This window comes from Ctenopharyngodon idella, chromosome 8, assembly GCF_019924925.1.
Source record: "Ctenopharyngodon idella isolate HZGC_01 chromosome 8, HZGC01, whole genome shotgun sequence".
NCBI lineage: Eukaryota > Metazoa > Chordata > Actinopteri > Cypriniformes > Xenocyprididae > Ctenopharyngodon > Ctenopharyngodon idella.
Window position 1 is genome coordinate 15945900 of NC_067227.1, and position 25545 is coordinate 15971444.

At 35.5% G+C, this 25545-nt stretch overlaps 2 protein-coding genes and 1 long non-coding RNA gene across 6 annotated transcripts in view; 2 read left to right on the forward strand and 1 right to left on the reverse strand.

Annotated features, from left to right (window-relative positions):
* Window positions 1–3746, forward strand: part of mvb12bb (multivesicular body subunit 12Bb) — a 59568-nt gene extending 55822 nt beyond the window's left edge. For all 4 annotated transcript variants that reach the window (XM_051903958.1, XM_051903957.1, XM_051903959.1 and 1 more), the window contains 2 exons: window positions 1736–1831; window positions 3305–3746. In XM_051903958.1, the coding sequence (XP_051759918.1) occupies window positions 1736–1792 (57 nt within the window). In that variant the 3' untranslated portion in view covers window positions 1793–1831; window positions 3305–3746. The remainder of the gene's footprint in view (window positions 1–1735; window positions 1832–3304) is intronic.
* The window catches only part of LOC127517825 (uncharacterized), a 31369-nt gene that overhangs the window by 3142 nt on the left and 2682 nt on the right, over window positions 1–25545 (reverse strand). The window contains exon 2 of the long non-coding RNA XR_007931379.1: window positions 1–27. This exon is cut by the window's left edge and continues 59 nt beyond it. This is a non-coding gene — a long non-coding RNA (uncharacterized LOC127517825). The remainder of the gene's footprint in view (window positions 28–25545) is intronic.
* Window positions 24316–25545, forward strand: part of lmx1bb (LIM homeobox transcription factor 1, beta b) — a 72312-nt gene continuing 71082 nt past the window's right edge. Inside the window, exons 1-2 of the mRNA XM_051903956.1 lie at window positions 24316–24610; window positions 24839–24963. Coding sequence (XP_051759916.1) covers window positions 24894–24963 — 70 coding nt within the window. The 5' untranslated portion in view covers window positions 24316–24610; window positions 24839–24893. The remainder of the gene's footprint in view (window positions 24611–24838; window positions 24964–25545) is intronic.

The window sequence follows — 25545 nt, forward strand, 5'->3', positions numbered from 1 at the left end:
TCCGCATGTCACTGTCCTGTCACGGGCCTGTGTAAAAATGGCAGGCAGTGATACATGCACTCTGTGATAACAGCCCATTCCTTTCCATCCATCATTTATACATGCGCACGCACACACACATACTTGCTTATTTATTACTCAGGTGTTGTGTGTGACTTTTTATTATAACTAAGCGGCGTGTGACATGTGACATGTCGGTGGAACTTGCAGTTTTGCTTCAGGTAGATGAAAGAGAGAGAAAGAGAGATTTCTGAACAGAAGAACAATGTTGTTGTGTGATCCTCCAGCATCACCTAGTGCTGTGAATATGCATAACAGCTTACAAGGGCATTTTATGAAGCTTAAAAGCAAGATCTTTTTAAAAAAAAATCATTTCTATTTTGCATTTTAAAAAGTAAAAGCATTAAATTCATTCTTGTGTTTATTTTATGTTTATTTTTGTGGTGTTTTTAGATGGTATTACTATAGATGTGATTACTAATGTACCTAATCCCTATATTAGTCACTATAAATTTTATGTTTTTTGTTTTTTTTTAGAAATATAACAGGATATAATTATTTACATAACAGGCTATAATATATAACAGGCTATAATTATTAATTTATAATAATTATTTATTCAAAATGTAACTGAAGATAAAAGCAGGGGTAAATTATTTAGTAAATTCTTTTTTTTTTATTTAGCTAAGTGAACATATGATCTTTCTGTGCATAATGTGCATAATCAAAATAATCCTTTGTGATATGTCTATATGTGTTTTGCCTAGTCTTAAAGATATACAGGTAACAGACTACTTCTTGCACTGTATTTGGACATAATATCAGGACCTCTAGATGTAATACATTTATTTATGAGCTTAAATGAGTGATAAATCATCATCATGAGATATTGTGTATTGTGGAAAGCAGTTCATTAGCTTGCCTTCATGATTCAGTGGCTGTGTTTTTGGTCGCGTACACAAGGGGGCGCCAATCAGCAGCATTTACTAGGCAAAGACAAATTAAACACTTTGATCTATAGTGACGTGAAGTGACGTGAAGGCCAAGTATGGTAACCCGTACTCAGAAAACTGTCCTCTGCATTTTTACCCATCCACACACATTAGGAGCAGTGAGTAATGAACGCACACACACTGCAAACCTGGACACACACCCAGTGGGCAGCCATTTGCTGTGGCGCCCGGGGAGCGATTGGGGGTTAGTTGCCTTGCTCAAGGGCACTGCAGTCATGGGTATTGAGGGTGGAAGAGAGCGCTGTTCATTCACTACAACTACATTTTTCCTGCCGCTATTGAGAATCGAACCCACAAACTTTGGGTTACAAGTCAGACTCTCTAACTATCTGTAAGTAAAACTAAGAAGTGTTACAGTTGCTAGTAGATGAAATTATGCAGTGGTGACTTTTATGCTGCAATCAGTCTACACTGTAAAAAAAAGTTGTTGGTTTAACATAAAAAGTAATTTATCTGGTTGCCTTAAAATTTTGAGTTCATTGAAATTAAAAATTTGAGTTAATACAATGAAGGCGATTGGTTTAATCAACAGAAACTCAAAATATGATGTTATCTGAACTACATTAATTATCTAAGTTGATTTGACAAAAGAAAAAAATGTTATGATACATCCTGAAAATATTTTTTTACAGTGTAAAAAAGGGGGGAAATAATTGTTAATATTGTTGGCATTGCTGTTGAATTGCCAAAGTCATCATTCTTTTTGTCTGTTTGTTTTACAGTACAACTATTGTTTCAACACTGAACACAGCGCTGCGGCCTTCTCGTGGACACAGTGACTCTAGAGAATGAAGATTCACCAGTAACACTGGCATAAGGTATCAAACAGTGTAGTGAGTCCCTCATTTTATGTCATCTAATAATCCAAAGATCAGAGTTTACGCACACTTGGGGGCCATTTACACGACACCATTTTCAAACAATAACTGAAAACTTTTTATGCATTTTGACTGTTCATTTACACGACAACAGCGTTTTGGGGGCCTGAAAATGCAAACTTTTGAAAACGTGTTTCAAAGTGCAAGTTTTTGAAAACTTCCATTATCTTCTCAGTGTAAACTACAAAAAATGTGAATTTGTAAAAATGGTTACATCCTGCGCATGAGTATTACATGTTCAGTCTATAGGCGCCTAGTGTTTCTTTATAAAGTGACATCGCCAACTAATGGCCTGGCATGCATAATACAAATTTTTTAATCGTTTTCGAGGATCCGTGTGAACGGCAGAGGTGTAAAGTACTTGAGTAAATGTAATTAGTTACTGTACTTAAGTATCTTTTTGGCTACTTTGTAGATGTACTGAGTATCAAAGATATTGGCAACTTTTACTCTCTACTTGACTACATTTTTGAGCAAGTAAATGTACTTTTTACTCCACTACATTTGTGATGAGTAATGCAATTGCAAATTACATTTTTCATGGCAGCTAACTTTTTCTGCAGCAGTTTGTTTCTGATATAAAGAAGTGATATCGCCATCTAAGGGCATTAAAGGTACTATATCTTGTGCATTTTGCCTTTACTCACCTAAACTTTACATGAATGTGAGTGCATTAGCAGGTAGTTGCTGATCGCAGATGTTTTATTTATTAGATGAGGAAATGACTACAGCTGGTGATGAGGCTCAAACCAGCACATACAGTAGACTTTGACTATTTAATTTTACTTAAAATTGTTTTATTTATCCACTGTATTGACAAGACCGTTTTGAAGGATATTGGTTTACTTAAGGCCTTTCTGTGCACTTGAGCTCAACTGAGACTTGAGAGTTTGTAGACGTTTAAAAGGTTGTAGTGTCGACCTTGATTTATTGCAACGTTGAGGTGTTCAGTTTTATTTTGATTTTAGAAAATAAACTTGATTTCTCATCTTACAAGTCAGTTGTTTCTTATTTTCACTAGCATGTCTCTCAGGTCTAGTGCATCTCTGAACCTACATTCAGCATGAGTAAAATACATAAGTACTGTTAAAATCAGATACTTTAAGACTTTTACTCAAGTCGAATTGGAATTGGTTACTTGTAACTTGTAGTGGAGTCATTTTCGATGTAAGGTATCAGTACTTTTACTTAAGTATGGTTTTCAGGTACTCTTTACACCTCTGGTGAACGGGGATCGTTTTGACAACGTTATTGTCTGTACACCCCCCAAAAAAAAAGGGCTAAGGAAAAACTTTTCTGTTTTTAGTACATCGTTGTCATGTAAACGTACACTTAGAGTATGTGTATTTCACATTAACATTATTTACATTCTTGTTTCTGGTCTTAATGTGAACCATTTGGTTTTCTTTACAGAAAACTACCCTCCATCACTGTGCCATATAAAGACTTTACATGATCAACTCAATCTCAAATGGATTAAAAAAAAATCAAGCCACCTGCATTTTTTTCTTATTGAATATACTGTTCCAAATGAAAGGGGCTGCAAACACTATCTGTTGACTTAAATTTTTACATATTAATACATGTTCTCAGGGAGACTTTCAAGAAGAAGCTTCTGTACTGTTTTTAAACAGGTGGTGTAGTTTTGTTGTTTTAATATTGTAATTTTATTATTATTGTCTGCCTAAAACCTAATTTAATTTCGTTATGATTTTTTATTTTATTTATATTTATTTTGATTTTGGTTTTTAAAGGATACTAACTATTCAAATTGTACATGAATAAGAATTTCACCATGGATGTTGTTTTATTCAGTTCTTTGAAAACAAAAAATTAAAGTTTCATTGAAAACTCATTTTAGAATGTATTTGCATGTGTACTTTGCACCACAACATACTCAGTGAGACATACATGTTTAAGATGCTTTTTGCTTAATGTTTTACTTTTTTCTTCCTTTTTACTGAAATATTCAGTAAAAAGAGACAACTAAACCCACTCTTAATTAGCCTTCATCCTAGGATCTCATTTCCAGTAACTTGATATACATTTTATGCCTTTACACTGTAAAGTCTGATGTGAAATATAGTAGTTTTCAATAGTATTTTTTTTTTTTTTTAATGCAACAGTTCAACAAGTAAAATGACATCCCTTGGCACAACATTACAGCCCATCAACCTCCATTAATCCCAGAGAGCCCCGCCTAATTTTACATGGAAGAAAAGCATGTTAATGACTTTTTGCTCTCCCAGATGCTTCTCTCTTATTTGTGACCACAGATGCATTTTTGCTGTCTTTGTTCGTGTCAGTCTTGCTCTTTTCCCCAGACAAACTAATATGGGTTTCTAGAGTGTGTGGGTGTCGGAGTCACTGGTGTGTTGATGATTTTAGTAACACACACACACAGCAGCAGCAGGAGGAGACACACAGGCGGTGCACGAGAGCACAGGTTCTGTCTCACTGGCCCGTTTAGACAACATGAGCTGCTGAGACAGGACGGTCTCACGGCTGTCCTTCCCGTCAACTCACTTCACACTCCTTTGAGCAGGTAGAACATTTAGTTTCCCCATTAACTCATCCACTAACCAGGTAAACACAAGTACTGTAACTACATCTGGAGCAGTGGTTCTCAAGCTTTTTGACTCAAAGACCCCACTGTACGACATAATATTCAAAAGGATCTCTATATAATATTGATAGAAGTATAAGCAATAATATAATATACAGGAGTTGGACAATGAAACAGAAACACTGGCCAATATAGTGTTGGAGGTTTCATGCCTATATATGCTGGTGGCCAGTCTTCACTGATTTTACATTCCATCAGTAAGAGCAGAGTGTGAAGGTTATATTAGCAGATCAATAGCACAGCTGTACATAAAATATTGCAATTCACAAAACATAATGGGTGACATATCAGAGTTCAAAAGAGGACAAATTGTTGGTGCGTGTCTCACTGATGCATCTGTGACCAATGAAGCCGGTTTAGGTGGCTAGCCAGGTATGTTTCAGTTTAGTTTGTGCCAACCCTGGGTTTTAGGCACCATGTAAATGGCTCAGCTTTTAGCTGTGATCATGGCTAGAGTAACTTACGCTCCATGATTAACCTGCTCCGGGGCAAGTTATGTTCTGTGTAAGAGATCTCGAACTGAAATTGGAGCTGTGAGCATGTCTATAATCAACTATATAAACTAACTTAACAACTTTCATTTCCACTGATGTAGCAAGATATGTTCTTCCTGCTGTGTAAATGCATTTATGTACTTTATATTCTTCAATCTCTTAATCTTCATAAGAAATGAATCTCACGCGAGAAGTAAATTGCAGTTTCTCTATGTTTCAAGGCGTGCGATTGGCTGATGTGCACATGCTCCATGAACTCAGGATCAAAGCCTGATTTGACAGAGAATGTTGATGATCAGCATCATGGTAAACAAAGCCTGATTGAATTGGTTTGGTTTTAACAACTTGAAACTAATCCCGTAATCCTGAGTTTGTTCAACTACCATCATGGTACAGGCCCCAGGATAGCAAGTCTTTGTGATGTATTGAGAGCCACAGAATCCAGAGCTGCGTCCAAAATCGAAACTTCTCTACTATATAGTATGCGTAAAACAGTACGCCAACAGAGCAGTATGTCCCAATAAATAGTATTTGAAAACAGTAGGTGAAAAGTCCCTGGATGACTTACTACTTCCGGCGAGATTCTGAAGTGCACATTCGATGGACACTTTACCATCCCATGAGGCCACGGGAAAAGATTTATGAATGGAGGTGAATCAACGTAACTGACACCGGTAGGTCACGTGATGACAACATGGCGGATGTAGTACGTCCGGATTACATTCATACAACCCCTATTCATACTATACAGAACATACTTTTTTAACTGCCATGAAGTTCAAATTCAAATGTAGTACCTACTCAGACAGTACGCGATTTCAGACGCAGCTCAGGGTAATGTTGGCATACCTCCATGAAGGACGAACCACATCCAACAGGAATAACTGTTGATGCAAGAGGAAGCTGTCTGAAAGGGGTGCCCCGGTACAACCCGGATTGTATCCTAAAAAAAACAAAGCCACAGCTGCCCAACTCACGGCAGAATTAAATGTGCACCTCGACTCTCCTGTTTCCACCAAAACTGTTCGTCAGGAGCTGTACAGAGTCAATATTCATGGTCGGGCTGCCATAGCCAAACCTTTGGTCACTCGTGCCAATGCCAAAGTCAATTTCAATGGTGCCAGCAGAGGAAATCTGTGAAACATGTATGATGAATCCAACTTAACTGTCTTTCCTACATCTGTGGGAGTTACGGTATGGAGAAGCCCCAAAGAGGCTTAACACCCAGACTGTTGCATGAAAACAGCGGTTGTGAAGCATGGGGGTGGATCAGTGATGGTTTGGGCTGCAATATCAGTGCATTCCCTACTGTGTTTGATGGGCATGTCACTCCCAAGGTCTACCCAACCATTCTGGAGGACCATGTGCACCTAATGGTTCAAACATTGTACCCTGAAGGTGTATCAGGATGATACTGCACCAATACACACAGCAAGACTGATGACAAGAGTGGTTTGATGAACATAAAAGTGAAGTTGAACATCTCCCATGGCCTGCACAGTCATCCGGTCTGAATATTACTGAGCCACTTTGGGATGTTTTAGAGCAAGCCAGGGAACGTTTTCTTCCACCAGCATCACACCAGTGACCTGGCCACTGTTCTGGAAAAGGAATGACTTAAAATCCCTCTGGCCACTGTGCAGGACTTGAATCTGTCATTCTTAAGAGGCCCTACACTATACTAATAAATTGTGGTCTAAAACCAGGTGTTTCAGTTTCATTGGCCAACCCCTGTCATCTTGCTGCTGTTAGGGAATACCAGATTCGGAGACAGAGTTTTTATTGACAGATGGTATGCACAGTTAAGCAGGTGAGTAATGAAACAGTCAAGATAATAAGCAGATGAATACTTACTAACAGAGTGTCTTTCCGTTTAACCAGGGTAACGGGGGACTGGTGGTGACTGGAACATGAAGAGTAAAAGAAAGCAAACACCTCTTGGCAGAGTAGGGTGAATAGACAGGTAAGTATAATGTTCCAAACAATATCTTACAGGATTTTGCTGGAGTATCACAAGGAGATCATTGGCATTTCACAAGAAGATCCCTGGAATATCACAAGGAGATCGTTGGAGTTTCACAAGAAGATAACTGGAATATCACAAGGAGATTTCACTGGTAGGTAGAGCGGGTAAGTAATCCATATTGGAGACCAGACAAAAAAGAGTGACTGTGAGGTGTGTGCTTTGATTCAGGTCCTGATTGGCATGCTGATGAGGGACAGGCGCAGGTGATCGCCAAGTAGTGCAGGTAAGGGACAGGAGGAATACTGGAAAATGTAGTTTCCGACTAGATGACTGGTGAAGATGGGAAGATGAAGAGTGTACGTGACAGCTGCCTCCTTGGAAGTTTACCACAGCCCCTATAAGTGGGGTTTAGTGGGGTTCCTTTTTGTGTAGGCTATATTATTATCTTTATGAGTATATTGTTATTAACATATTTAATTGCTCATGTATTTGTACATTTCAGATTACCTTCACCATCAGCTATAGCGCTCACTCAAAGTTAATCTTTAGAAACACTAATAACACAGTAACAAATCTCAAAATCAATATACAAAATGTACAATATAATGTTGTGACTTGTAGCATTAAAAACAATTGATTTTAGTTTTTAGTCTTATTTTAAATGTTATGCATGATAGTATTGAATTTTAATAGCTTTTTATCGAATATGTATCCCTATATTTTATCCGTGTTAGTACAGGTCTTTTGTACCAAAAACAGTAATTCTACTCTGACCTGTAGAATTAATCAGACTATATTTGCTTCTGTACCTTTAAGAATCATACATTTTCTCTATTATGTTTGGCTAACTATGTATCAGTAGCTGCGTTTCCATTACCCTTCAAATTGTACAAATTGAAATTGCGAATTGAAAATAGCCTACGCCCAATGGAAACATCAATTTTGCAAAAACTCCCATATATCGCAAAAAAGTTTATACGCTCTCATTAGGTGGTTTTTCAGGCATTTCGAAAAGGGAATATTTCGCAAAACTGCAATGGAAACAGTTTTTTCGCATTTACAGGTCACCTAGCATACATAAAAATTGATCATCTTTAAAGATGATGCGGTATGTTTGGACAGAAGATGAGACGAGTTCTTTATTAAACTCATAAAAGACAAAAGAACATGAGTTATGTAATCAGATTACTTCAGCTCTCCTGTCCCCATTTTGAGAGAAATAAAGTGCAGATGTGTTGTGTGTAAACATGATGGTTATTATAGTTCTAGACTTAATGTAAACATGCATTTACTCATCTCACTTGCATGAAAACATGTCAAAATGAATAAAAACGAAAGAATTTTACGCAAACCTGTAATTAAATATATTAAATTATATAATATACTTTATGTATTTAATCTCACTTTATTAACCAATGTCTTTGCTGCTGACTTCAATGATCTCATTCATCCATACTAATAATGTAACGCAATGAGTTACTTTTTTAGGGTGTAACACAATTTTGTAATGCATTACTTTTAAAAGTAACTTTCCCCAACACTGTGGATAATATGCCTACGTCTCCTTCATATAAAAATAATGGCTAGTGCAGTAGCTGCGATATACTTAAACCTACCAACATCCATTGCCATGATTTTTGGAATGACTTATCGCAAGAGGAAAAAAAAAAAAATTACATTTTAGTCGCATAACATCAGTTAATGGAAACGCCGTCATTTCACAATCATTTTTTTTTATCAACGTTTAGGAAATATCACAAAAGTTGTGCAAATCTATAATGGAAACCCGGCTAGTGTTATTCACACTGTTGCAGAATACTAGTGATAATAAGTAATGGGTGGTCATAAGTTAATGTACTTATCGTTATGATGTCAATGGTCCCATAACAACTGTTTTTTTCTTATTCTATGGTAAAAATGTAACACTCTCATTGCAATGAAAATCCAGCCATCAGTCACCTCACCATGGACTTCACCTCCAGATGGGGCTGAATATGGGGTCTTTCTCAGAACCACAACATCACTGCCTCTTCAAACAACCACCTCACATGGTTTTACTTTCAGCCGTGCTATGGCTTTATGATAGGGAAAATAATAATAATATCCTGAGACCGCACTGTAAAATGAAAAGGACTGGCTTTCTCATTGGTCAGAGCCTTTAGTGTGATTAATCCATGTGTGTTTGAAGGGAATGGTTTGGCATGAAATATAGAGGGGAACTATTCTCGACTAGTATATTTATCTTTATGCTTGTAATTAGAAAGCAAACTCCTTTTTGTGTAGGTCTAGTTGATCAATGAGCACATTCAGGATGAGAAATTGGTTTGTTTCTGTTTCTTTATCATTCTGTATTTCTCTATTTTATAGAAGATGGAGAGAGAAAGAGATGAGAGGTTTGTCAGACCATGACTCGGTGTGCATGAACGGACAGGACTGTGTTTTTGTAGGCCGCTGATATAGTCATCTGCTTCCAATGTAGAGAAGAGCAGAGGGAGCCATCCATCGCTGGGCACGTGGACTCAACCTTGTTAGTCTCTCTTTTCTTTTCACAGACACTCACACACAAAGTAAGACATAGGTGAATACATGGAAACTTGTCCATGAGAATAAGCTGGAATCCCGTGATGGGTCTTTCATGCCTTTGGATGGACAGGGTCTCTGAGGAGGAACCTACACATAATGAAATTTACAGAGTTTAAACCTTTGATAAAACACAGGCTGAACTCTCCATGCAGTGCACTAGCATCTGCATTAGACATTGATAGTTCTATATGACAAACTCTTGTGGAAAGAGCTCTTCTTGTAGAGTATTGTGTTTAAGGGATATAATGTAAAGTTTGTACAGTATAAAAATCATTGGTCCTCATAAAACCCCAAATCCCATTTTGTGTATAAAATAAATAAAAGATAAAGACATAATAAATGGCATAGGGTTTGTTGTGTGTATACGTATGTTGCGAGTTCAGATCTTATTTAGCGACCATTTTCCAACTCTCTTTCTCCACATCATTTCCTGTCCTCTCTTCTCTGAATAAAAAGTGCTTATAATAACATTGAATGGCTAAGATTGGACAGAAAGTTAGATATGTAAGGATGGAGCACTGAATGATTGCCGTGGACACATACATCCGTAGACTCCTCATTTACCAATCACCTTTAACAAGGGTTATTGTGACAAGCCATAAAGCATCTGTACATTTATTTTCATGCGTTTCTGTGTTGATGACATCATCTAAGGTTAAGAGAGCATGCCGTTGCAAGAGAAGCATGGAGGGAGATTGAAACGTGTGGTCTTCGCTGCACTTCTCCCTTAACAAGCTCAAACTGGACTCAAGGGGGGAACGTAAACCATCACGTCTGGATCTGGCACAGAGCAAAGAGTGATATCAAAGAGCAAGGCAAGTGCAAGGGTTCTTTCTCTCTCTCTGTCAGAATACCTCGGCCATATGAGTCACATTAGAGTAATTGAGAAGCAATGGGCCCGGGCGTGAGGTGATCTCTCTCTTTTTTTTCACTCCCCTGTGCTGTCCCACACACTTACCATCCCACCTTTGTCTAAGTCTGGAAGTTTAACTTTCAAGACATGTTATTTGATGTTTTTACCCATTCTTTTTCATCATTCTCCTCTAGAAAAAGTCCAATCATTTTCTCTCAACCTTGTCTGAATTTTCATTTCCTTAAAAGAAAATCTTTGTTTCTTTTGTTCGTTCTTTCTCCCCCTTGGGACACCACAAAGTGGTTTGAACATAGAGATCAATTAGCTCCTTTTAACTGAGATCAAAGCAACGTGGCCCCATGTCCAGGCATGAAGGCCAATTAAACCTGACCAGAAGGATGCTGGTCCCCATGGACCAATCACCACTGGACACATGCTGCAGATTTAGCAATATGCTATAAAAACGCCACAAATTTGTATACTTATTATTTGATATACAATATAAATTGTGTTATTTTGGAGGCCAGCAATTCAAAACTTCTCATTCCTTACTTATTATAGAAGTCATAGTGGTTATATCATGAGAATTGCAGTTTTTCGTGTATATTTTAATATAAAAAATAAAACTTAACTAAACAATAAAACTTTTTGTATACTTTTTTTTTAAAGACAAATTATTATTATGTTATTTAATAAAATATCGTAGATGTGGATGAAATTATGGTTACTCTATGCTATTTTAAGGTGTCCATAATATTAATTAACTATAGGGTTAGGATTAGGGTTGGTTATTTGCATGTAATTATGCATAATTTATTATTATAGTAAGCAGTGTTGGGTGTAATGAATTACTGTCATTTAATAACTTTTCCCTTGAAAAACTAAAGTAAGGTATTACTCTTATTTTTTCTGTAATTTAATTAGTTACTTCTGATATAATTGTATTAAATGCTGTACAGTCTATCGGGCAATTCTGTATAAACAATGGGTTTAACATCAAAATTTAATGTCTAATGTTAAAATGTATGTTTTTAATGTAACCTTTTCACCTTAAATACCTTGGTCAGTTCAAGAATAATTTATGCATAATTTAAGGTTACACTTTATTTTAGGTGTTGTTGTTACATGTAATTATACATTTAAGAACTGAGCAATATTGATTAACAACATGTACTTACTATAGGTTAGGTTTAGAAATAGGGTTTGTTTGGGATTAGTTGCATATAATTATGCACAATTTACTGTTATTACTATAGTAAGTACATGTAACATGTAACAAGAACATTGTGAAATATAGTGTTACTCAGTTTTATATTATTTATTTTAAAGAATTAAAAGAGCAGTTTCATGTCTATCCTTGTATTGTTCAACTGGTCAAGGTTGATATGGGATGTTAGTTATATACAAGTTACATACAGTTATATACAATGTTAGTTACTATAGTAATAATTAAAAATTAAGCATAATTACATGCGACTAACCCTAAACCAAACTTAATCCTAACCCTATAGTAAGTACATGTAGTTAATTAATATTACTCAGTAATTAAATGTATATTTACACTGTAACAAGAACACCTTAAAATAAAGTGCAACCTATAATTACACTGTTGAAGATGTAATTAGTAGCTAGTAATCGGTTACTTTTTTTAGGGTAACTTACCAAACACTGATAGTAACTATATGTAATGTGTAACAAGTGTTACCAAAATTTATTTTACAGTGTCCTTGTTACACATATTGCATGTAGTATAATAACAACTATAAATTATGCATAATTACATGCGACTAACCCTAAACCAAACCCTAATCCTAACCCTAACCCTATAGTAAGTATATGTAGTTAATTGTAAGTACTCAGTACTTAAATATTTAATTACAATGTAACACTGACAACTTAAAATAAAGTGTAACCTAAATTATATATTCGTCCACATCTAAATCTAGTCGAATTTGAATGTTCTTAACCTGAAATTCAATTTAAATAATGCTATTATATTAATATTATGTAATATTATATTATAATAGTTTAGCTGTTTTAGAATCAAAACTTTGGGTAACAGAGGTTAAATATAATTACATTATTTCAAGTAAATACTTTGATTATCGAATTATGATAGCCAATGTGAGGCAATAAAAGAGAGAAACAAAGTGTCAGAACAGGAGTGAGGGAGCGTGAGAGTGAGTCGGAAGAGGAAACATCGAGTCTCAGTCCACAGACAGGTGCAGTGACCCTATCCACCTCTGGAGGTGCCACTTGCATTTTATGGGACATTTATGGTAGACCAGCGCTTTTTACCATGGCCACCTGGATGCAATAAGAGCGCAGCTCCTGAGCCTGCTTGTAGGAAACTCTCAGGGGCTCCCAGGGGAGGCAGGCCCTGTTAAGATGTTTATGATTCAAAAAGTGGTCCAGGGGGAAAACACTGACAACTACAGAGAGGGATTTTGTAGAGGGAGCTTGTTTTCTTGTTACTCCCAACACTCCCCCAGAGAGCTGTTTTCCCTCCTCTTTCCCTGAGTAAACCCACGCGGAGAACAGGGCTGATTTAGATGTTTTTTAAACTGCGCTTAATTATGTTTGGTTGAAGGTTCAAGGTGATTTGATGACCGGTCAGTTGGTTTTAGGTTTAAATTTGAATACAGGAATCATATTTGTGAGATCTAGTTCATTTTGCTCAGAAGAAATCCATCAGCTAAATGCCATTAAAAGTTTGTAAATTAAAGTGCAGTGGGTCAAAGCCCCTTGTGTCCAGATCCAGGTGGGGGTGCTCTAATAACTTCATTAGTATTGACATACTTCCTGTTCATTGATATATAGGTCTGTGGTCAGACCTTGTAGCTTAAATCATAAATTTAATGGCAAAGACAAATATTTACTTTTAAATTACATAAAAATTTTGCACTGAAATAAATAAACCTTAGACATTAGACATACTTTCTCATAATGTTTATTTAATATAAAAAAAAACTAAATTAAACAATAAAACATGATGATAAAATATAATAATAATACTGTGAAAAGAATATTTTGATGTGGATGATAATTATTTTTATATTAGTCCACATGTAAATTATAAAAACTATTGAATTTGAATGTTTTTAAACTGAAATTCGAATGAAATAACATTATTATATATAAAATTTTATGTAATATTATATTATAATAGTGTAGCTCTGGTACTTTGGGAAACCAAGGTTATAATTACAATATTTTATATAATAATAATAAATATAGTATATAATAATATGCTATTATTAATTCCAGATAAATACTTAGGGGTGAATTCAGGTTGATTGTGACACTTTTTTCCGAGTCATCTCAATGGCAAAACGTGTTCCAATCAACCTGAATTCACCCTATACTGCTAAATTATATATAGTGTAATAAATAAAACTTATTTATATGTAAGTTTATATAACTTTATATAAGTTATATATAATATGTAATATATAAATAATATATAACCACTGTTAGCCAAAGTCTTGATTCTGACAGAGCTACACTATTTCATATAGTTAATTAGACACCTGGTAACTACATAAGACTGAGAACTTCACAGCTCTAATGCCGCAGGTCTGTTCTTTTCTAGGCTGTAACCCATCTTCCACGCTGACCTTTGATGAGGGAGACCACAGCAATAAATCCTGTGCAGAATCCACTCACACCTTCATGTTTCAGCCCGGTAACTACATTTGACCATTCAGAGGGTTCAAAACTGCAGGCTCTAATAGCCGAGCAGATGGACCAATAAATGATGGCCAAGACACGGCTACAAATCTGAAGAGTTTAAGTGCTCATGAGATAAAACATAGCTGGCTGGAAAGGGTTTTTCTGCCCTTATACTTTTGATGTGAAATTTGGGATGCTATTATTTGCTTATGCTTGTATTTCCACATACTAAGAGTGTTTTCAAAACTCATATTACATTAGTAAGTCTAATAAAGGCCTCTTTTTTATATATATATATATATATATATATATATATAATTTCTGTAACATTTTGTGTTACAACATAAAACAGAGACCAACAGATCCACTCCGGGTCATTATTTATCCGTGATCTTAAACACACGGGAAAAGGATCAGTGCTTGGACCGGCTTCAGTGCTCTGAAAGTCATTTTTGGAGACCCCCGGGTCAGCACATGCAGGGAGCATTGAATGTGTTGATAGAGATGAGGGGGTGCTGGATAGATTCGAAATGCTAGCTTTTGACAGACGCTGCACAGGTCTTCATCTCCAGATCCAGCCAGCTGAGGAACATCTGGAGGGATCCCCACTCAGATGCAGACCTTGAGAGCTGTGTTCTGAGTTGGACTTATAGCACGGCAATGACGGATGCGGTCTATGAATTTGTCACAATTATATAATAAAAATAGCGCTGTCAAATCGATGTTGTGATTAATCATGATTAATTGATTTGACAGCACTAAATAATAATAATAATTTGTACTGTTATTATTATTAGAAGAAGAAGAAGAAATACTATTTTGTATTTCACATTAAATACTTAAAGGGTTAGTTCACCCAAAAATGTAATTTATTCTGTCATTAATTACTCACCCTCATGTCGTTCCAAACCCGTAAGACCGTCGTTCATCTTTGGAACACAAATTAAGATATTTTTTATGAAATCTGAGAGGTTTATGACTCGTCCAGCTATTTACCCACCAATTTCAAGGTCCAGAAAGGTACTAAAGACATAGTCCACGTGACTGCAGTGGTTCAACCTTAATTTTATGAATCGACGAGAATACTTTTTTGTGCGCAAAAACTAAACGCAAATATAGACTTTATTCAATAATATGTGTCATTCTCCTACGCTGTTTACATTCAGCGCTTCCAGGTTCTACTTCTTTTTTTTTTTCTCTTTTTTTTGCGCACAAAAAGTATACTCGTCGCTTCATTTAATTAAGGTTGAACCACTGCAGGACTATTTTAACAGTGTCTTTACTACCTTTCTGGACCTTGAAATTGGTGGGTAAATAGCTGGAGGAGTCAGAGAGCTCTCGGATTTCATCAAAAATATCTTAATTTGTGTTCTGAAGATGAACGAAGGTCGACATGAGGGTGAGTAATAAATGACAGAAATTCCATTTTTGAATGAACTAACCCTTTCAGAATGTAGACATGTCCTGAGGTATGACATACAATAGTCCATTTAAAACTATTTTAAATAGCTTTTTTTTTTTTTTTTTTTTTTGTTATTCATAGAGATTTAATAACCTCATGTTTATTGACTGACTACAAGGAATATTAGTATTTTTAAAAATTAATATGTCACACCAAAAGACCAAAATCTAAAATTAGCTATTGGCAAAAAGCAATAAAAACTAAAAATTAAAAAAAAAATAAAAAAGGCACCATCCATAGTATCTAACGCAAGATAATAATAATATAAGATATACCCATATACATTAGTATGGTTCATCATGGTTCATGGGCATGCTTCAACTGTCTTTATTATTATTATTATTATTATTATTATTATTATCTATGTAAGAGTTATAATAACTATAGGTTGAAAATAAAAAGAGAGAGACCAAAGGGCTGTCAATCATCAAAGCACCTGAAATTTTAGTTGAAGTCTTGATGTGAAACATTAAGCCATTACCTTGATCCCTACGTTTCCCCTTTAATCTTCACGGCACACTGTTGGTTTGCCATAATTACAAACCAGTGACAAATTTTCAGACATCAGCTCCCCTCAGTGTGCGACTCTAAATCTATTTAGAACATCTCAATTTCCAGGCCGCAAGCCTGGTTACACACATTTCATTTCAAGAGCTCTGACTGAAGTTATTCCTCCCACAAAAGAGAAACAGGGGATGTATGTTGTAAATGGCACGTATCCTAAAATCAGACTCGGAGCCGCCACTGAGCCTGCTTTGCCATGGGATGAATAAATCAGTCTGGAGAAGAACCAAATGAACAAGACAACCATCTGCTGAAAAGCATCGTAAATCTCCTCTGGTTTGGGAAACGTTACCATCCCTTCAGTTGCTCTATAAGGATTCGCAGGCCTCACTCTTTTCCGTAACAACAACGCAAATGCTAATAGATTAATTGTTATTATCATGATTCTGAGTGCAATACCATTGCCTCTCTGCTATAAAGGATCATTTGTAGCTTGGGTGTGTGCTAGTATTTCTCTAGCATTAAAAGGATACAAATTTGCCAAAATCTGCAAACGTTTTCATGTGACATTTTCCAGATTCAATGGAGAAATCAAACACATCTTCTCTCGACACAGTGCCTTTGTTAGCTTTACCTAAAATAGTCTGTTTCATCTTAAGCTAACTTTGATCTGCTTCAGATCCTGACCTTTGATAAGAGGACTCTGCATGAAGTGAAATTTGTTTGGCTCAAAACTTTTCCTTTATTATTATATAGTATGGAGTGTCATTAAAAACGTTATCTCATCATTTTTACCTCATTTCTTGGTCATCAACTTTTAAAGGCATTGTCTTGAATTATACAGTAAATTTTAGACAATTAGAACTGACATATTAAGCCATACTTGCTATTTTTAATGTTAATTACAGCATGTTGAAATCACATCCAAATGACTTGTCCTCCTATATTTACTTATAAAATGTTAAACATATACTGGATCTGCTGAATCATGCAAGGTTAACAATCCGGGCATTTTTTTTTTGTTTTGTTGTTTTTTTTTGTTTATTAATTATCCATAAATGTGCTAACTTTATTTAAAGTTCTTAAAAGTAGCTGCAATAAACTCTTGCTTAGTTCCTTTCTCAGTAGAGACTATTACTTGTCAGTTGAGCTTATTTAACATTTGAAATAATTTTTTTTCCATTTCCATATTTTAACATTAGCATGTAAATTGGATCAAAGCAAAAGCTCTGTTCCATTGTCTCTATAATAACTTTAAGTAACTTCTAAGTTATCATAATTTAAATGTAAATTGTATGTTTCATGGCTTTAATTTTTTTTTTTTTTTTTTTTTTTTCATATTACAAACAAATTGGTCTTCAAAAAGGTCTTGGCATACGAAATTTGCCAGAATGCCCCCATTTGTGATTTTTTTTTTTTTTTTTTTTTTTTTCCCTAAACACAAAAAGGTTGTTACCTATTAGTTGTTTTTTGTTTAAAACAATGAGGCACAGTCTAATGTGATTATTTGCACTCTTATTATCGCGTGCTGTATTAGTGCATATATTGTGCGACAACAACAAAAAAACTTCGCAAACTCTGATGTAGACAACCACGTGACTCAACACTATTAAAGGTAACTTACAGCTAACAGTACGTTAAACGTCTTTAGTGCCGTGATTAATAAATCTGAAGACGACTCAAAAAAGGCTTGTTGCATCATGAGTAAGTCAATGAAACTGAAGAAGTAAAATGTTGATTGGCCACTGGAGGGCGATATTGACCCTCTATATAACACTGAGAATTGAGACAGCAAGTCCATCAAGTGTAAACTGTAATGACTTATATAGTAGACTAGTTATTCTTCAGCACCGAGAGCAGTTCAGCAATCAATATTAATGTGTTTAATGCAAATTAGTAGTTAATGTTAATTCAAAACTTGAAATATAGAAAAATATATTAATCAAAGTTTCATGACGACAAGCCTTAAAGTAAATCTGTTCATCACTATATGCCGTGAAATGTAATTTGTTTGTTAATATAATTTTATTGTATTATTTAGTGTCAGCCTAAAATAATCTTACACTGCAAGAACTTTGAAAAGAAGACGCTATTAAATTACTAAAGTTATAGCCTAGCCTACTATAAGTTATTACATGCTACGCCGAATGTAGGCTACGTTAAATAATTTAAGAATTAATTCTTGTTCAATTATTAATTCTTATTTAATTCTTATTCAGTGGCTTTTGTAAGACATATTTTCAATGAGTGAAAATAACTTAAAGTTGCCTTTTATCTTGTGTTCAAGTGTCTGAAAAGTGAAAAGGTTCATTATAGCAAACAGTCATTAAAAGATCAAAGTAGAACCAAACATGAAAGTTCACTGACACGTACAATTTACTGTAGCCAGGCTTATGTGTCTGCTTCTCACTGCCATTAGCAGGGGTTGCTTTCTTTTTCAGGATTTGTTAAGATAAGTGAAGGATTAACCCGTGTGCTCCAAACAGCTCCAAGATTTACCCGACACGAAACACAAAATATTATGTGCAGCTTAACATCTATAGCCTATGTATTTTTATTGACAAAATTAAGTAGCCTTGTGCAGCAAAATATGAGACTTCAAGAAAAAGATACTTCAAAGGAAAAAAATAGGAGAAAAAAAGAAGTATAATTTTCACTTGCTATATTTAAAAGCGCAGAATCTGTTAGATAACACGGTTATTGATCAATAATTGATGGCATTTCTTGTGTAGCACGAGTTTTACGACGGTTTTTTTTTCTTCTTCTTTCTTTTCTTTCCAAAATTAGCCTCTCTAATATGTAGATTTCCTATATTTAACAAATTATTATTATTATTATTATTATTATTATTATTATATTTTCATCGCGTAAGAACGCTGTCCAGAAGTGTCCAATTTTTTTTTGCAAAGCCTTTTGAAAGCATTTTGCTAAATTTGTCGATTGATACTATAATAATGTAAATATGTAAATCTATTTCGATGACGTTGTTTCGTTGAGATCAAAAGCGACGTGAGCATCGTTAGATGGCAGTGATGCTCTCAGAGCTGTGAACACACCGCTATCATTTAAATGAGATTGATGAAATCTGAGGTGTTTCTAGCTTAAACAGATTCCATACTTCACTTCATACTTCATTTACAGAGTTATAATTGACACTAGTTTTGTGCGCATTCTATTCAGTATACAGAGTATATTATTATTATTATTATTATTAGGCTATTATTATTATTATTATTAGGGTTATTATTATTGTTGTTGTTGCTGGTGTCAGAATATTGTTGTCGTTGCTTTTTGTTTGCATTATGACCATTTATTATTTATTGTAAAACGTTCTGTATGATTAATATTAATACAACAAGTTTAAGCAAATTTAACGATGTTAATAAATGTAAACTCACTGCTAATTCAATATCTCGCATTACAACTGAAGGGAAACCTCCCCTCAGAAAACGAAATTATTGGGCTAATTTATCTCAATTTGATTTTATTTATTTTGAAATGGAAACACTACAATTAACAAAATACCCTTCCTTTGTATTTTATATTTTAGTTTCCTTAGCGTACAATTAATTTTTTTAATCTGTCAGTTAGCTAGTTAGTCATTGGCTGGTTGGATAGAAACAGAGCCTACATTACGAGCTTTTTACCCGTTTTTCATACTGGTTAAACATGGAATAACGCACTATTGCGACCGGACACAATATTCAAATCTTGATATGTTTATTAATTGTCCGGTGAGTAGCCTATTTATTTAAAAATAAAATCTAACTAAATAATGTCTGAAGTTAAATATTTGCATTGCCGTTGTACATATTTTATCCAAATACTATAGTAAATTGCAATATTATCATTTCTTTTTTTTTTTTTCTTCATTATTTCATTCTTTTCGTTTCTTTATAAACAAGAAGTTTAAGTCCTCTTAATGCATGTTGCGTTGTTCTTACCTTGTGGTCGAATTATCCGAGTTGTTTAACTAAAACAGTGTAGCAAAGCTTGCAAACCTTTATTGAGTTTAGATTGGCTTTTTCACCCTCTCTCTCACTCACTATGGTGCACGTGCCACACACCTGCTGCTGCTGAGAGAGGGAGGGCTGTCTGAAAGAAAACAATTAAAGAGAGTTTCTCAAGCAACATTGCATAAATCACATGTATTTGCTTTTCTTGCTTTGGGCCTCCTTGTCAAAATTCTTCAGAGACCAAAGTTCAGAACCCATCTCGTGCGTTCACTAAAACCCTTTCAACTTTTGTGGGCACAACATTTGGGCCTTTGCGCCACCAGTGACGGAAGTCAAACGACTTTTAAGGGACTCTAAACATGTAAGGCGTTCGCTCTGATTGCCTTTCATGCTTGTCCAATGAGATCCGTCTTTATGAAACACTTCGTAAACCAGAGTTCCAAACAAAAGGCCAAGTCCCTAAAACACAAGTCACGCCACCAGCATATTGCTGACGGCCTTGGACACAGTTCATTCCTCTCTGTAGCAATTACTTTCTTCATAGGACATCACTGCTGGGGGAAAAAAAATCTTAACCAAGCCTAAGCTAGTTTCCTGGACTTAGCTGGTTCGCAAGCTGATTTTTAAAAAACATGTCTTGCGTTTAAACTGCGACGCAAACACAGATAGGCCTATTTGTGAATTTCCAGCCTACCTCAAGTGCATCAAACATGTTACGCAATCTATAATTAATTAATCTCAATCCAGACATCTTTATACAATCGTCTTTTTTTAATAATAAGCTTGTATGAGTGTGATTTTTCTCAACATTTTCTCAGCAATTAGGCCAAGCCGTTTCTCTGCAGATCATTATTGAAACACAAGGGGGAGCCTTGCACAAATCTTGTTTAGGCACGAAAACGACCCTCGGGCTCTAGTTTCACTACAAAGGATGTTCAGTGAACCTCAATCAAGGTAAACGATCCATCGATCTTTTCTAATGATGGGGAGTCACAAGGGTTTTTTTGTTTTGTTTTGTTTTGTTTTTTTACGTTAAATTTGGAAATAGTGTCCCCCCCCCCCCCCCCCCCTTTTTTTGTTTATTTATTTATTTATTTTTAAAATGAAAGAAGCACTCAGTAATGTTTTTCTTTCCTGGTCTACACTTCGAAATAGACCTATACCCACACCTGAACATTTTCGAATTTCCTACGACACTGCACGTGAAATGGATAATATAAAGATGTTTTGCTTGTCATGTGATCTCAATATGGCAGCAACCATGACAGGCGACCTACCTAATGTAGAATGAAATCTTCCACTTTATCCTTTTCAGCACATTTTCAGAAATATTATTCGTTTATTTGGTTGTAAAAGTTTGTTTTTGTTTATTTTTTTATTCGAAAGTAGCAGCCTACATTTTTTACCGTACAGTAGCCTAGGCTACATCTTTAAAAACACCGTTGAAGAAAAGTAGCCTATTTTTTTGTTGTTATTATTATTGTTGTTTTATATATTTTGTGTTATTATTTATTTTAAATAAGCTTTAAATAGGTAGGCTAATTAGTATTCAGTTGTTGGTGTAGGCTAGGTCCACCTTCCTGCTAATGCTATATCTCCATTGTTTCCCTTTAATCTCTGCCCACAATTTATCATTGTTATTATCAAAATTTACAGTTCGTCCTTTGACTCACCTCCTGTCTTTAGATTGATGGAGTATTTGATCGGTGACCAGCAGCCTTGCTGATCATAATGCTGCCGTGTAATGGAGAAAGTACTAAAAATACATCATCAGTTGAGTTCGACCGCGAATAAACCGTTTAGGAGACTGTAATGAACTGGCTGCCATGGCCTTATATGGTTTTCTGAGTGTCAACTGAAGATATTTATTTTTAAAGGTGTTGTGCTGGTGGGGGTTAATCTATAATGAAGGGTCGTCATAGGTATCTCACTTGGCGACTGCTTGAAGTCTCCTAAATGGCTCGGAGGTAGCACGGAATCCCGGGAGTGAGGCGGTAACAGGGGAGCGTGACGAATTACGTATAGCGCGAGGAGTTAAGCGCGTGCATTCCTCCCTCTCAGTGTAGCTATATGATGTTTGGAAAAGAGCGTGTTAACTCCCATGCTTGGGTAGCTACATGACTTGAGGCGTTGAAGGCAAAGTCGTTGTTTTTAGTTATATTAAAAACTGACGTCCAAATCCCATTATATATTAGTATGAAATAAGCAATAAGCTAAATCAATATTGCGCGGTCATTTTCCTTTCTTATTTTGACGAATTTTGAACAACTTTTTATCTTTGGAGAGTGTTTTTTCTTCTTCTTTTTTTTCTTCAAATAAATAGAGAGGGAACGAGAACTTGACTATGTAGTTAATCTCAGCAACAACTGAGGACACGTGCAATTAATAAAGACCTGAAGATGAAAGGCGCAACCATTAGTGGCTCTCAACCAAAATATCCAGCACTGGGATCCTAACAATTGCTCTCAATAGGTAGTCAATGTATATCATTGGTAGTCATGGCTATCGTTAGCCTGTCTCAAACATTTGTGAAGCAGTGGGCTGCCATAAATACAGCTGATTTATTGTTTTCCCTCATGATCAAAACGGTGAGCAAAAATGTTTCCTTATAATACCGCTATAAATTATGCTGTGCAAAATGTATTTTTCATTTAGTTAAACGATTCTTCGTTGTTTTTAATAAGAACGAAATGTCTAAGTTACTGGAATTTACTCTCCTAAATAAAATACCAAGTTAACAGAATAATACAATTACAAAGAAGCTACACATTTTAATAATGTATAAAAGATTCATCACTTATCTGTTGCATCATTTCATTTGTTCTGATGCGTTCTCTTTTATTGGTTTATTGGTTTTTGGATGAGAATAGATCTAACCAAATCGGTCCCGCCGGAACAAAACCACAAAGCGCACTAAATAAAATTAGCTCGATTTTTATCTTTTCTGTTTAATCGGTAGTATTATTACTCTATCCCATCCATCCAATAGGACCGCGCAACGGTTTTGCATTTTATTCCATCTGACTCTGTCATCCGCTGTCTGTGGTTATCGGCCCTGATCTCCAGGTGCATCGTAGACGAGGGTCAGAAGGTTCGAGGCTTCATAATGGACACAAAAGCACAAAGCATGCGGACGGGGCAGGCGTGATGCTCCGCTACCTGATATCAAAGCCAGCAGCCTCTGCATGAGAGGAGAGGGCCTCGGAGCAGCCGGAGTAAAAGCAAAGAATAACACGCGCTTCGAGGTTTAAAGTGACACCATCTATTTACAACAACAATAACAGTAACATTTTTTACATTACAACACTGTAAATATATATATATATTTACATGGTTTGTTATCACAACATTTTTTCTTTTGTCAAATCAACTTCAATAATTAGGCTAATGTAGTTCAGATAACATAATATTTTGAGTTTCTGTTGATTAAACCAATCGCCTTCATTGTATTAACTCAAATTTTTAATTTCAACGAACTCAAAATTTTAAGGCAACCAGGTAACTTACCTCTTTAAGTTAAACCAACAATTCTTTTTTTACAGTAAATACGCATGTTACAAATGTGACGTTATTATAATTAATTACAAAAGAAACAACGCGTAATTGCAAACAGAGCCACAGATTAATTAAAACATTACATGTTTTCTTCTGTATTCATCGTAATCACTTTGTAACATAAACACTATGATAAACACTACTTCTGCTACTAGCTAAAAATGAACAATAAAAATAACAGTTAGCCTATTATTGTTGTTGTTTTGTTAACAGGAAAAATGCATTTGCTTTTTTGTTCTGTTTTACATCGTATTCGTTAAATTGGCTTAAATTGGAGTTATTTTGTCCAAAACTGTATATTGTATATGTATAATATATATTGTCCAAAAAGGTTGTAAAATGGGTGCAACTGTATCACTGGTTTAAAAAAATTGCTCAAAATGCAACATTACTACATAGACTGTGGACCATCAAAATCCATGTTTGAAGTGATAAATACATGAATATATATAAAATTGTAATACAAACTATATTGACCCTAGAACACATTTCTTTCTTTCTTTCTTTCTTTCTTTCTTTCTTTCTTTCTTTCTTTCTTTCTTTCTTTCTTTCGGGCAAGCTTTTGTCTGAATTAGACTGTGTTTTCAGACTCGTTTGTTTCACCACAATTTTCGTAACGTTGTTTACCATCCTTGTGCGCCTCTAGTTTGGGAGGCAATGCGATTTTGGAGGCGGAACGCATTTAGTTCCACTCGGCAGAGTGCACGAACACTGGCGCACCAATAGCATCCCTATGTCAGTCAATAGTCTGCAAAGTGACGCGACCAAAAGGGGAGGGTGTTTTCTCTCAAGCCTATCTCAGTTTTGAGATTTCTCAAGCTGCAGGGAGCCGAATGGCGCACTAATTTAAGAGTTAACGTTTAGACATCTCCTTTATATTTTCGTGGATTTTTACTAATTTCCTGAAAACTTTTGCGGGTCGAGACGACTTGTGCACGGTGTAGGAAAGGGAGGATCTTCCCCTTGCAGCTCGTGATAGCACAGTCGGGATACAAACTTTGCGCTTCGTGCAGAAAACGTCTAGACTGACTCGGCCATTAATTAACAGGTGATTTAGTGCGTGTTTTAAGTTTTATAGTTGTGTCTTGTTGTGCTTCTATGCCAAGGTTTGATCAAGAGCAAATAGTAATCTTGCAAGTGTCAGTTACAATGAAAAGTTTTCTTGAGCTGGCCATCTTTGAGATTTCTGTAATATCAACTGATGTTGTGTGCTGTAGTTTTGGGATTTAAAGCGTGGACAACTCTGACAAATGTGTTGTTGTGGATATTACAACAGGTCCCGAGTCACTAGGACGGAGTTTCCTTGCAGGTAACAGTGGGAATATTTAAAGATGTTGGACGGTATAAAAATCGAAGACCATCCGCTGCGGTCGGGACAAGCTACGCTTGGAGTTATGCTGGGTAAGTGATTCGTTGTCTTCAGTATTGCGAACACATATTCGGGGAATACGAAAAGATTATTCCTGAGAATTTTATAATGCTGTTTTATCAAGATGTTCACGAGAACTACAGCTGGAACTGTGGCAGTCGAGCTATGCAGGCGGCTGGGATGCATCCTCCTCATGTGTCAGGCATTTTTACCGGCCGGCTGCATATCTTTCGAATAATCAAAGTTATTTCCCAGAGAAAATAAGCCCAATACACAACTGATGTATAAAAGCATTTCTCTTACATTTTATGCGCAACGTAAAATGCATTTGGTTCGATGCTCTAATATTGTCATTTTCATGATACAAACGGTTACTTATTTCTTATTCACACATATCTATGGCTGCTTCATTCTAACTAAAGATTGTAACGTTAAATCCTGATGTATAAAAAATAGGCCTACCGTAATAAATAAATAAATATAAATAAAAAGCATACACACATGAAAACAAGCAAGCAAACAAACAACAACAAAAACCTGCTGCATAATTCTAATTCTTTTTTATTTTATTCCAAATGTTTTTGTACGGTAGTCTATATAAACAAAAAGTACAA